General features: G+C 46.7%; 1 protein-coding gene across 1 annotated transcript in view; it reads right to left on the bottom strand.

Moving 5' to 3' along the window:
- Nucleotides 1-14,545, bottom strand: part of FOXRED2 (FAD dependent oxidoreductase domain containing 2) — a 397,384-nt gene that overhangs the window by 340,229 nt on the left and 42,610 nt on the right. The window contains exons 2-3 of the mRNA XM_069654375.1: nt 2,923-3,452; nt 2,544-2,795 (exon numbers count right to left, since the gene is read on the bottom strand). Coding sequence (XP_069510476.1) covers nt 2,544-2,795; nt 2,923-3,431 — 761 coding nt within the window. The 5' untranslated portion in view covers nt 3,432-3,452. The remainder of the gene's footprint in view (nt 1-2,543; nt 2,796-2,922; nt 3,453-14,545) is intronic.

Below are 14,545 nucleotides of genomic sequence, written 5' to 3' on the forward strand. Positions count from 1 at the left end.
ATGAAAATTGACATCGACAAAACAAAATGAAAGTTGAAATTGAGATCTCAGAGCGATCCATTACAAAAATAAGAATTATCCAGTACCTATTCACTTTGTGGAATCTCATAACCAAGACAGGTGACTTAAAATGAATCTGTCTTGCTCATGTAAAAGGGTAATAGAGAGCTGACTTTATGCATATTAGAAGCCCGATTGATCTTACGTTTTTAATTCAAAGGCCCCTGTTGGTTTGAATATAACTGAAGCCAGGCATGTGTTTTTGTAACATTAATATGAATATTTGTGAGTTTTGCTGTTTCTCCTGATATATTGAACTTATGGTTCTAGTTATGTAAAAAAATGAAAAAAAAATAAAATATTTTTTACAAATATTTGTCCTTACATTCAGTATTTGTTGCTTTTCTTCTCATCTCTGCTTCTTTAATTCCCCTCCCCCTCCTCGTTTCCCTTCATTTTATGATGCTTGTTTTGGTAGTTTTTTTTTGGGATAAAAGGCAATGGCACTTGGCACTTTATAGGCTTGGGTATCTTCCCCAATTAGGTGAGTTACTAAATGGCATTCATAACTCAGGCAGCAACTTTTTTGGCTTTTTATGGAATTGCCAACCATTGCGCAAGACTCAAATGGACTGATTTTTTACAGTCGCTTTGACAGTATTCCTTAATATGAACGTTAACATCTATTTTGATATTACTGTTTGCCTTCCTATGTGCAATATTTATTACCTTATTTTTAGCAAATTGTAATGAACTTATAAAAGTACGCAATTTATAGTTTTGCACACAACATAAGTAAAGCAGTCACTTTGCGCCTCTTAATTTATTTGTTCAATATGCACTTTATAATCACCAACTGTAATACCTGCCACAGGAATGCTAGCAGGCATTAGAAGTGTGTTTCCATGTTTTGCGGGTTTACATGGTCAAAGGCTCCAACCACAAGGCTGTCAAGACTATACTGCACTGATGATCCCGAATAAGGGTGAAACCAGGTATGCGGTTGTCCTGACGGCCTTGCACACAGTCTGTCTTGGGTTGATTACGCTATGTATGAAATAGCACTGCCCTCTTAGACAAAGACAATTTCCTGGAGAAAAGGTTTGAATCTGGGCTAATTTGCATACCCACAATGCCTTGCTGTTGTGGCTCAGAACTGCAGGTGAACTTCCAGCTATGTCTACTAGGGGCGCTGTGGAGTGTGTAACTCGGCTCAAATTAATGTTCCTAATATATATACACATATACATACACATACATAAACCTTGTATATTTAAAAAGGCTTTTTGTAAACAGTGAAATGGCCTGTATAAATCGAGCTAGGATCCTAGTTGCCCTGCTGTTACTGTTTGGCAGTGTTATACTATGCAGGAGAAGGTTAGAACAAGGCAGGCAGGTGGTTTTAATCTCATTACCTTCACTTTTGACTAGAGCAGGGATGAAGTTTCCAAGGTGTCAAACATCCACAATGGATCGGGAAAAATAATAACATTACTTGATCAGCTCAAAGGAGGCAGAGAGTAATTACCTCATGGGGAACAGAAATCATGGCCCGAGTTTGTGGTCTGCTTTAGCACATTGTCCTTAGAATGTATACGTTTATTTATTGTTGTTTGTTTATTTATTATTTATTGTGCGCACCCCACGCTGAGTTAACTGGCCGCATTACAAGAATCTGCATGTTCATGGTTACAGAATAGGTAGGTTATGCAACATTGCTGGTGCTGGACTGCCCCAGGGCAGGACAAAGACTGATATGTTTAGGATATTTCTTCTCTGTGAAAGATAGTGAGCTAAAGACTCTGGGTAAGTCTCTCGTAACCAGAACTAATGTCTGGCAGAGGGACTCCCAGGACCCCCTTGTTAATTTGCATATTTAAGTAACTTTGGCTCTCACCCTAAATTACTAGGGGAATCCAGACGTGGACCCCTTGCTCACTATTCTTAGAGAGGCACAGATCCACCCTACTGATGAGGTCCAACCAGACTGAAACACGTGTCTGGGGTTTCTGTTGGTACTCTTGTTCAGAGGAGAATTGCCTAGCATTTTGGTGCTGGACTGCCCCAGGGCAGGACAAAGACTGATATGTTTAGGATATTTCTTCTCTGTGAAAGATAGTGAGCTAAAGACTCTGGGTAAGTCTCTCGTAACCAGGACTAATGTCTGGCAGAGGGACTCCCAGGACCCCCTTGTTAATATGCAACATTGCTGGCCAGGCAGGACAATCAGTCTTTTACCCACATGTAAATCTCACCAAACCCAAAACCATTATTAGCCATAAGAGAAAACTTGTATACCAATTTTGAAAATGTGCTCCGAATACTGTGCATCGTAAACCGGTGGTCACAAAATACCTGTAACGGCACTAGTGCATGCTGGAGGAACATGGGCAATAAGGTTGATAGGCTATGCCTGGAAAGTACAAAGGTGACCGCATTGCCCGTTTTACAGTCTGCAAGACTCTGAGGAAGGAAGAAGGAGAATGCCAAAGAGGAAAAACAGTGATGAAGGGACTGCTCCGAGTAGGAAGGGGAAAGCATACCTCAAATCGCCCACATAATGGGTGGACCAGGATAGCCTCACTCTGGAGCGCCCCAGCAAATGCAGAAAATTGGCAGTGCCCAGAATATTGTCTGCTGTTTCGAAGGCCGCGTTTCCTCGTCCAAGGATGAGGACAGTCTGACCTGTAAAGTCTTCAGGTTCCACTGACACAGACTCATAGCCTTCTGCATACTCCGAGCCAGGGAAGGTGATCTTGTGCGGGATTCCCAGCCCGGTGGCCACCAGCAGGACACTGAGAAGACAAAGTGCCAGGTGATAGGCCTTCAGAAACAAAGATAAGGGAGACATGACACTGATATTCAACCCCTTTTACCTCCCTTAAAAAGCAACACACCAGGCTGCTCAATCCAACATCTCACCTACAGCTATAATCATGCCCATGCTGGTCTGTCATATAGAAGTAATGACCGTTCCAGGCTTGCGGGTCCTTCCGTAGCCTCACATGGACAATGTTGGTGTTGTAGGACACTTGCAGACCCGTGCTGAAGTCCTGCAAGTAGCGAACCATGTCATCAGCATGGGGAAAGTAGTCCTTTGAGTAGCGTGAGAAGAGAAGCTGCTTGTCACTGCTCAGCAGCGAGTTCCAATCATGACGCAAGTTGAACTCACTGTTGTGACGGCCCGTGTGGAGTTTATTGATGCTGATGAGTTTGCGGTGCCGTGGATACCGGGAGAAGAAGCTTCCAGAAATGTTGGCTCTCTCAAAGACCACATAATCGCGTTGGGACTGCTGCAGGAAGTAGGCGGCTTGTAAGCCAGCAGGGCCAGCCCCAATGATGCAGTAATCATGATGTGAGACGCCAGTGGCACACACAAGGCAGAGAGTTAAGAATGGCAACAACATCATGAGGCTAAGATGGGCAGGCATTTTGATGGAACAGATGGTTTGCTGAAAAGAGAGAAAGAAAACTAAATTTAGAAGGAGATACAGACTCAATGACACCAAACAGAATTTTCCAGTAATACAGCTTAAAATAAAACTTATTTGCTGAAACCAACCTTATATCTAACAGTTCGACCGCCTTAAGCTCTACTCTCACGGACACAACGTGGACCATCCTCAAACGATACCTATTAATGGGATCCGCTCTGATCACAATCAGAGTTCTCTATTACAAAAGCCTCACATGCCCCACATTTACTGACACAAGCAGAGATCCCCAGTCATACACGCACTGACTCCAAGCAGGATTCAATACTGCAGCTCTATGAAACACAAACTTACTGACAGCAAGCCGAGTTCCCCCTATTTATTTATTTTTCATTCTCGTTATGTGCTGCATGACAATGGAGCACAGTTGCAAGATTAGCAGAACAGCGCAACAAGCAGGTGTCAAACGGAATTACAGCAGAATAAATACGTTTTGAGGCATTTGCTGAACCCGAGGGGTTGAGTTTGAGGTGGGGTGATAAGTTATACAGATCAGGCCCTGGTACAAAGGAAGGTGGTTTTTTCAATTTGTGAAATGTGTATAACTCCAGCATCAGTAGATCTTAAACATCTGCAAAAGGTCTGAGGGTAAACTTGGACAGGAAGAAGCCAGGGCCAAGACCATGCAGTGCTTTAAACATGCAGTCTTAAATTTAGTGATTTGTGTGATATCTACGCCATAAAAGGCCAATGAGGTCAGGTGACATGTGCGATGGGAGTTGAAAAAGGCAGCTGGATGCTGCATCTTTGACCTGCTGAATTGGACGAAACTGGTCAGACTGAACACCCAGATAGTGTTGAGTGTCATAGTCTAGGCGGGAAGACAGAAGGGGTTTATTGCAGTCACATTGTTGGTAAAAGAGAGATAGATAGATGAACAGAGAGGGATAGGTCTTAGTCAACGGTGGGCAACTGGCAAGGACAGCAAGCCATAGATGCTAACTCAAGAAATGAGATATTTTGCTGAACAGTTTGTGATGGGTTCAATTGCAGCCAGTTAGTTGCCATTTAAGAGTTCACAAATTGAATGCAGGAAGTGAAATCTAAATCTGCGAGGATGAGTTGCTTGTCCAACTGGAGTAGGATCTGTGTGCCATTAGTACACATGTAAAAAATGTAATCTAAAAGGAGGAGAGGATGCAGTTAGCGAGAAGACACAAATAGAGAAAGAAGATTAGGCGTAAGGCAGAGCGAAGGGGAAGGCCAAGGTTATGCTGAACAGGCCTGAGAAATATTGGAGGGTTAATGATAGTTTGAAATCTGCTTTTGTTGAAAGTTGAGTTCCAGAAAGGTGCAGAGTCCTTTAGACAAGTGTCAAAAGCTGCAGAGAGATCAAGAAGGATCAAAGCGTTGACACCATCAAGGTCAGTGTCTATTCAGAAGATGTCTCGACTCGGTAAGGGGGTACCGGCTCTCGGTGAAACGACACAACGTGGCTGACATAGAGCACACAACTCCAACAATGTAGCGTTTGGGGCTCCGAATAGACATATAAGGAAGGGAGGCACCTGCTTACCCCTCACAGAAGCGTCCTGTCAGCCACACACACACGGGCATGTAAAGCGCTGAACGATCTGGTAAACGTAGGTCAAACCTAAACGCTCCTCCAGCCCTAAGTAAAACACAGCGAGGAACGAAGACAACTGCGCCAGGCCAGCAGAGATCTGCTGTGGATGAACAGCAATATACATCTCGACCTCCTGTTGGCTCAACAATAGTCTGCACAGAGAGGGAACACTGCGGGACCCAGAATCAAGTACCCAGTGTCCACCAACCTGTCCGTAAAATCAGTCCATAAGGGAGCCAGACCAGAAGTACGACGTACAAGATGATCCTAAAATCGCAAAGTAGAAAGAAACGCAGAGGCTGCAGAATGCAGGGTAAGCAGACTAATTCTGCGCTGGCTTTGCCCCAAGAAGCGGAACATACTAGGGGAAGGAACGGACTGGCGAAGCCCCGCGCCAATATTCTGCAGTACAGTACCATTCAGTTGGGCCAAAATCGCCCATCCTCAGGTGGGTCACAACAAACCCAACAACTTGAAACAGCCCGGAGGGGGGACGATCCTCTGTACCCAGCAGCAGTACCGAGGTGAACCCAAGGAGCCCTCCGCGACCCCCAGGGGCCAGATCCCATAGGAGAAAGGGACTGAAAAGACTGCCAGGGGCAGCTGCACCGACCAATAATACCAACATCAGTAGTTGCAGGAGCGGGCAGAGTTTCTGGGGTCGCTCAGACCGCGGAAGAAGCTGCCGCCTATATCAAAGCTACCAAGTTATTCGGCGGCACCCTGCGTATCAGCCAAAAGGCTAGTCCTGGGGAGAAGTGCTCAAACACAGGAGCATCATCAAGCGTGCCCTGGTCACACCCGCAAGGCAAATACCCCTGGGTGTTTCCATACAGCTACACCACTTCTATATGTCTCTGGAAGCGGGCCCTGGGGTGCTACATGAATCCAGCCAAATCTGACTACTCTCCCCGAAGGCATAGTAAAGTAATACGGATTGCGCTCCTCCTCAGATCGTGAGGCCGGAGGACACTTGGGGAGACCCTGGCCTAGGAACCCAAGTACTGGAGGTCTACATCAAGATAGCAAAATCCTCTGAGAGGGAAGTAACTAGTACAAAATGGCCCCACTAAGGAATACCGTGCCTAACATGCCCTGGCAATATTGAGGAGATTAATCCTAGAGCACTTATGACCCGGGAAGGAAGCAGGTGGATTTAAAAGGACACAACAGGCGCCTTGAAGGAGTAAGAGGAACATAGTAGAGGAGGAGCAACCACTGGATCTGCACAGGCATAATACACTGCAACCATCCAACGCCCCGTGAGAAACACAGTTGTGCGCCCTCCACCGCTCCAGCCCAAAGAGACCCTGCTGCCAGGGGCTAAACCGAGAAGCGCCCCGAGAGCCAAAGGCAACAAAGCGCCAAGAGGGACATCTAGAGAGGTGTTGGAAACGGAGACAGCAACTAGAAAAACACAATACCAGTCCTACCACAGGAACCAACGGCGGCGGACCCTACTAATTCTCCAGCCAAGATGACTAAAGATAAAGAGGAACTGTTGAACTGCCTAAAAGGCATGGAGGCTAGGTTAACGAACACTTTCCAGGAACAAATGGGGCAAATGAAAGAGGAATTGAAGACCTCCCTACAGGAGGTTACAAAAGAGATGAATGAACTGGAGGAAAGAGTAGACATTGTTGAGAATGGACTGGAGGAAAGAGTAGACATCGTTGAGAATGTCCCATCTACCATGGCGGAAGAGGCAAACCAATGCAGCATCCTGCTGGACCAGGTAGCCACAGCAACAACCAATCTGGAACTACAAGCTGAAGATCTAGAAATAGATCACCAAGGTCCAACATCAGGGTCAAAGGTCGAGCGGAATCAGTGTTGGACAGAGACTTGAGAGACACTATGCAGCAATGTTTTAAGCAGCCTGCTGAATGACACCCAACCTGAAAAGATTGGATTCGATTGGATACACCGTGTAGGCCCTAAGAGAAATGAACCGGGAGCGAGACCCAGAAACTTTCTGATCGCTGTGTCATCTTATAGCTTGAAAGAGGATGTCCTGAGAGCCACAAGGTCACACTCTGACCAAACGATCAACTTTATCAAGATCAGGCACTCTCGACACTCCACAAAACAAGGCTAATGCAACCGGTCACAAAAGCCCTGAAAGCAAAACACATAACCTACAAATGGGCCTATCCTTTTGGACTAACCTTCACCTGGGAAGGAAAAGGAGAATCAGCACTTGTGAAGAGGGACTGTCATTGCTACAATTGGAAGTGGCTTCTTACATTTCCTCAATAGCTACTGTATGTCTACAACATAAAATTGTAGCGACCAGGTGTTATCAAATCCAATATTCCTAAACTTGTCATTGGCTTTCAGCTTAGGTGCAGTTCCATATAGGTCAACAAAGAACTGAATCCTCTGCTGTTCAGAAACCGCATTCAGTAAATTAATTGAAAGAAGGGCTTCTTGATTATTAATAAGGTGCCGAAAGGTCCCCACATTGGAGTTGACCAGGATTCAGAGCATGCTCTCAGCATCCCGCTCTATCATGCTGGCTCTTCGGGACTTACAAAAGTTCCTATATTTTTGTTTACCTTTCTTAGAGAGTGCTAATCTCGACTCCAGATTGGTGATGCAGGCTTTCATTTTCCTAATATGAACCCTCATGTTCCATTTAGCCTGGGCCACATCCTCGTAACCGATGTGGGGTTTTTGAGATTTTTATTTATCTGAAGTTGGGGTTTGTTCTTACTCGGTTGACCATTCCTAAAATGAAATCATCAAAATGGTTGGCATTGAATACCTCCACCTTCCACTACAAAGAGGTAGATCGAACAATGTGATCGAGGTCCCAATTCATAATTGCAATATTGGGCTCAGTCCATCTAAAAGCGTTGCCTGCAGCAGTAGATCTAAGTTGTACCCTAGTGATACATTCTTTGTCAATTATTGGGATATCAAATTCAGCTTCTAGGATGCCATGGTCACTCCAGCGATTCCTAAGGACATTAAAAATGGTGCAACAGTTTAATAAACTACAGTTAACAAAAATATAGTCTAAAATTGATCGATGAACTGGCACCTCTATACCATATTGGGTAGTTATTCATTAAGGGCATCAAGCCCTAACCTTTCCATGGCCAAGCACCAACTCTTCCCTGATTTAGATTTAGCATTTTGAGGAAGCATATCGGATGACATTTTAGAGGGATCATATTCCAGATCTTGGAGGAGAAATTTGCATTAAAGTGCCCTGCAGCAATGACCCTCCCCCTGGGTTTAGAGGCAGTCCACGATTGAACAAATTCAGAAATGGTATTTAGAAAGCGGTTAAGATCTGCCATCTCCTTATGCCAGTAAACCTTCAGCAATAGGTGTTCAAAATGCGCATTTTTAGAGATTGTGGATATTGCCATAACATCAAGAAGCTGGACGGCTCTCATTCCTAGATTTGAATTAACAGCGATTAAGAGCCCTCCAAAGGCTCTACCCCCTCTAATTGGTCTTGCAGCTTGTGTAAACACGAGAAAACCATCAAGGACAGGAGTCTCGGTCAACCAGGTTTCTTGTAACAGGATGCAGCTTGCATCTTTCAATGAACTCATTGCTACAAACAAATGGTAACCCCCCCTATTATTCCAAGATTTAATACTAAATGACAGTTAATTTCTTAGGAGAGTATTCAATTTGTCAGCTACATGACCGTTTACCTCCAGAGGTTTGACGCGAGTGCAGGCCAGTCTATGTGATTGTCTTTTACTGAGATTTTAGGATCTGTAATCGATCTTACCCCATACCGTGTCGGGTGGAGAGATATTTGCAGGCCCCTACCCACACCTTCCCCACACACCCCATCCACCTGCTCGGTGACATGGCGACTTGCTGGGATTTCCCCATTCATTGCAGCGCTGGTTGAGTAACCGAGCCATATATGTGATCTAGCCATTACGGCTTCTATTGCATTGTGAGTGCCAAACCTCATGACAACATTGATGTTCCCACTATGTTAGCATACACGGCCATCCATTAGGACTATACGGATCATTTTTTACCACAATTGTTTGTGAAACCTACAAGGACTGCTTTTCAAAAACGAATGTTTGCCTAATTGTTGCTTGTTCTCCAGCACTGCGAGCCACAGGGGGCTCTTACTGCGACGCGCTCGCCTTCAGGAGGAGGCGGAGCCAGTCAGCGTCCACATGACTGATCACGTGACCCTTTCACTGCTCTTAAGCCAGCTCCAAGCGCCAGAGCGGCGTATGTTGCAGAAACCTACAAGGACTGCTTTTCAAAAACGAACGTTCGCCTAATTGCTGCTTGTTCTCCAGCACTGCGAGCCACAGGGGAGTCTTGCTGTGACGCGCTCGCCTTCAGGAGTAGGCGGCGCCTGCTAGCGTCCACGTGACTGATCACGTGACCCTTTCACTGCTCTTAACCCAGCTCCAAGCACCCTTGCAGCGTTAAGCCAATCGGAGTCAAGGCCACTGGCTGTTGTGCGGCTTTTAGGCCCGGAAGGTAGGTTCGTTGTAATTTGGGGATTCATTGCGCGTGCACTCTGGTGAATACAGTAAGAAGTGCTAGCTGTGGTCCCCCACTCTGAGTGTTGGCATGACGCCTTGATTCAAATCTGTCGGCAATGAAAAACAGTACTTAAACCTGATACTCTCTGTAACCTATATTACTTCTATCGGGAGATTCGTGTGAGTAGGACTAGCGAACGACGGGAGACTGCGGGGCTAGACCCTCTGATCCCAGCCATTTCTTGGGCATATTTAACAAATTGTTTTATTGCATTTTTATTATGTCTGGAAGTTATGAAATTTTGTCGCAGTGTGAGTGCATTAGTGCAAGCTAGAAAGCCCCGGTAAAGAACTGCGGGCTGAGGCGTGGTATTTTATAAGTGCCACTTGTTGCAAGTGGCTTTGCTATTTATTTGAGGAGCAGAAGCTGTTTTACGCTAATTCAACTTACAACACTTCCCGGCAAAGAAAGTGTCATTTATGCTTTTTGCTTCCTAAACGCTAAAAACAAACATGCCAGACAGTTTGAGTGCCTCACTAACCACCTCCGTGATTACACCCAAACCAAAGAAAACATCTTGCATTTCAAAAAAATCTATCATTTTAACGCCCATTTTAAGAACACCATTGGCGAACAAAGACATTCGTAACTTCTGCGCGAAACGCAAGGAATGTATGTCTGATGATACTGCCTTTGTGCCCCCCACGACTGACTCCATCATAGCAGTCCCCTTGAGCACACCTATTGTCTCTGATGCTACTATTTTAGCTAACGCACAATCAGACTCTGTTTGTCAGGATGTTAGACCTGGTGTCTCTGTCTTTCGACCACTAGCAACAGTATTAGAGACATCTCCCAATGTTTCTGATTTGTCGTATGTTTCTAGTATTTCCATCCATACTAGTGAAAATAATTTAAGTAGATCCCATGAGGATCACCCCCGTGAAGATGCCATTCAAAGCGTAATGGGCTCCACTATTCATTCCATTCATGACTCTTTTTTATTATCCACGCCTCGGCGTTGCTTACCGACTGATTCCTCTGCAAATCCAAATGAAAATATGGCTTAAATTGAAATAACTCTGGCAACTGTAAACACCACCATAGCCAGTTTATACAAACTATTTGAATCGCTTGATGTTAAAATCTCATCACAAGCTAACCAGATAAACCAAATTGCGGAAGGGATCGCAAGTCAATCTGCCTTCATTAAAATCATCCAAATTGCACCCATAGAGTGGACGTTGCAGTTGGCCCTGATACACCTCTGATTGAAATAGAGGACGACAGTAGTTTAAATCCAGTCTTACCTGTCTTTGCTAACATCATTCGTCCTATTTCCTCCCTAACGTCGGAGATGCCAACTGCAAATGACTCTTGGCTAAATCTAGACAACAGTCCCAAAGATAGTCACCCTAAAAGACTGTCAACCACTACCTTTATCGACTCCCAAAGAATATCCAAACCGCTTGGCAAAAGACTGAATAGTTCAAAGGTAAAAACCGTACTCAGAAAAAGATGTTGTGGGGCCTGCCAATCACAGGCTTTTGATCAACCTTCAGTCACTCTGGCACCAGTGTTTCAACCTGCTATACAACCTCTAGTAACACCTATGGTATCTTCACAAAATCTTCCCTATGTGCAAACTGAAAGGTCGGTGCCTACTATAAACTCTGGGTCTTCTTTCTTTCCAACTGAATATGCCCCATTTTCAGAGATTATTGACTTAATTGATGTACTGTGCCTGAGACTCGTCCTGCCCCTCATGCAGCACAGGTGCCCGTCATCAGAGTAAGTAACGTCAGACCCAGTAAAATCACCCAGGTGAATTCTGATAGGAGACCCCTTGCAAATGAAGATCAAGTAAGATCCATAAAGGCGGCTGTTGAGGCTAATTTAACCAAACGTGCAGTCTCAATTCCTTCTGCACTAGCACTATGCGGGTTAAACACTGATCCGCCCCCGATAAGTCTGTAATTAGTGTGAAGTCTAATACAATGGGGACAAAGGGGTGTGGCCAGCACGCATTGAGTGAGGACGTGCTCTCCTCGCGCTCCTGCCCGAGATCCTACAACGGACCGAGTCGTTCGGCCTGCTTAAGCTGAACAAGCACACCTGAAGTCGCTACGGGAAGAAGAACCGTTTCCCTACCCTCGACAGAGTTTCCGCATGAAAATCGGACCGGGATAACGGTTATTGGAAGCGAACAGAGAGGAGGCCCCTGCCCAACAAAATGGCGGCGCCCGCCGGTCCTATCTGAGAGGCACCGCTGGAGGGCGGATAGCCTCCGGAGGAGAGAGAGAAGGGCCCACAGCGTCCAACCCAGTGATCTGGCGACATCCCGGGGGGGGACGGACCCCCGCTGCCAGCTGCGGCCCGGGTCTCTGCCTCTGAGACTGAGTGCCGGGAGAGGAGACGAAGGGGGGGGGGCACGCTCCATGCGAGACCGCACACAGGAGAGGTGCCAGCTGGTGGGAGGCAGCGAGAGGCACGGAGAGACACGAAGGAGAGAGAAGGCGACGGGTGGTTCCCTCCGGAACATCCGCGGGCTGACGACTCCCCATCTGCAGCGATCGCCCTCGCAATCGACCCTACATACACGTCCCCGCTGAACGTGAAAATGCAGCGGAGCACACCCAAAGACAGGCGATGTCGCCCCCCAAAAGCAAACTAAAAACCGCGACCATGGACTCCTTCACCACGGTCAGGGCGAAACAAGAACAGGGGACAGAGGCAGCAGACGACCCGACGGCTAAGGAGGACGATCCAACAAATACGCAAGTGCTACAAGCCATATCGGTGCTACGAACGTCCATCGAAACCAGGATCGATGAAATCAAGTCGGACATGCAACTGATGAGACAGGACGCCCATAACCTTACAGAAAGGGTGACCACAACGGAGGCAACGCTCCAAGACAATGTTAACGACACCACAGAACTTAAATCTAAGGTCCAAGACCTTGAGTTGCAAGTAGCGCAGCTAGAGGCGCGATCAGAAGACGATGAAGGACGTGCCCGCCGCGGCAACATCCGAATCCTGGGGGTACCGGAAGATACAGAGGGCCCAGACCCGACCGAATTCATAGAAACTATGCTATTGCAAGAAATTGGGCCTGGCAAACTGACCCAGGGCTTCTCGATAGAACAGGCCCACAGGTCACTTCAGAAGAGGCCCCCTCCGGGCTCCCGACCGCGCCCTATTATTGCAAAAGTCTTGAACTTTCGCGACAGAGAGACTATACTGAGATTCTCAAGAGACGGAGCGGAGATCGAGAAACATGGTGCCAAAATAGACATTTACCCAGACTATACCCCCGCGGTGCAGCGAGCACAGAACTCATTTGTACCGGTGAAAGCTAGGTTATGCAAGCTAAACCTCAAGTACATGCTAATGTACCCGTCCCACCTTAAGGTGCTATACAAGGGGAAAGCTATCTTTCTTGAGACTACGGAAGCGGCAAATATGTGGCTTGAGGACAACAACCTTGCTGATGAAAAAGAAAGCACTGCGCATGAAGTCACAGGCCATTGAAAGCACCAAGCAACAGGAAAAATAAAGGTTTGCACAACTGCCAAATGAATACCGGACCGCTTGAGATCTACAGCTCTACGAACGCTACGACGGGCAGGAGCGCACTGACCCATGCGAATAACAACAAAGCCGACGCACCCCCCCCTGCAACACGTGGAGGCCGACTGCCGACACACCACCCACACCGGGAGGCCCGGAAAGGCCTGGAAGGATCGGGTGCCCCCGAGCGCTGCAAGTTTGAGGCAACTGCTGGGGGCAGTTTTGAGTTGAAAGGTTTGTTGCGCTTATTCACTAGAATGAGGATTGTTAATGTTAATAAGTCTCCAATTGACACTGAGAGGGAGGGAGGAAGGGAAGGAGGAAACGAGGTGGCTCGCGCCCCAACCCCAACACAGACCGACCCCTGGATAACAGATCCAGGCCTGGGGGTGGCAGAGGCGGGGAAAGGGGGGGACAACAGATCCGTTACTAAACCCCTATGGCTGCGACCACCATAAAAATAATGACATGGAATGTAAGGGGCCTAAGGACTTATCTCCGAAGTAACACGTTTAAAACCTACCTGCAGAGAAAAGGGGTAATGATAGCATTACTACAGGAGACCCATTGCACGGCGGACTCGGTGGCCAAGCTACAAACACATTGGGGTGGACAGGGGTTTGGTACCACTTATTTTAAATAAGCAAGAGGGGTCTACACCTGGATTCACGCGCAGCTCCCATTCCGGGTGGACAAAACAGAGATGGACCCGGAAGGTAGGTTCGTTGTAATTTGGGAATTCATTGAACAAGAAGCAGTATGCATCATGAACTCCCATCTCCCTAACAATAACATACCGTCATACCTGAACTCACTGTACCCTATAGTTGCACATTACAGGAACGATCTCTTTATTTGGGGGGGGGATTTTAATTGTGTACATGACCCACGGCTGGACAGGTCCACACCACAGCTGGAAGGCCCATCGACCGCTACGGCAGCACTATCCGCCATGTTGGGGATGCTGGAAATGACGGATGTGTGGCGGGAAAAACATCCTGAAGAATGCAAATACTCATTTTACTCATCTCCACTTAAGTTACAAACAAGACTAGATTATATTCTCAGACAGGGAACACTTAACCCGGGTGGAGGGAGCACAATACCTGGGGAGGACTATCTCGGATCACTCCCCGCTCCTGATAACATGGAACCACAAAGGGCCCAGACCCCCATTCCCATGTGGAAATTGCCCACGGACGTCCTGAGAGACCCACCCATCCGAGAAGAATTACACGATTCTATTGATGCCTACCTAGAGGTTAACACCGGTAGCGTAGCTTACAATAGCACAGTGTGAGAGGCTCTAAAGGTGGTAACCAGGGGAGAAGTAATTGCAAAGGTGGGAGGTATCAAGAAGCTGCTCAGGAAAGAACTAGACCTAGTGGAATGGCAGATTGAGCAACTTGAGGCTACCCCAGTAGAC

The sequence above is a fragment of the Ambystoma mexicanum genome, chromosome 3q (genome assembly GCF_040938575.1).
Source record: "Ambystoma mexicanum isolate Mex_15411 chromosome 3q, UKY_AmexF1_1, whole genome shotgun sequence".
Classification (NCBI taxonomy): Eukaryota; Metazoa; Chordata; class Amphibia; order Caudata; family Ambystomatidae; genus Ambystoma; species Ambystoma mexicanum.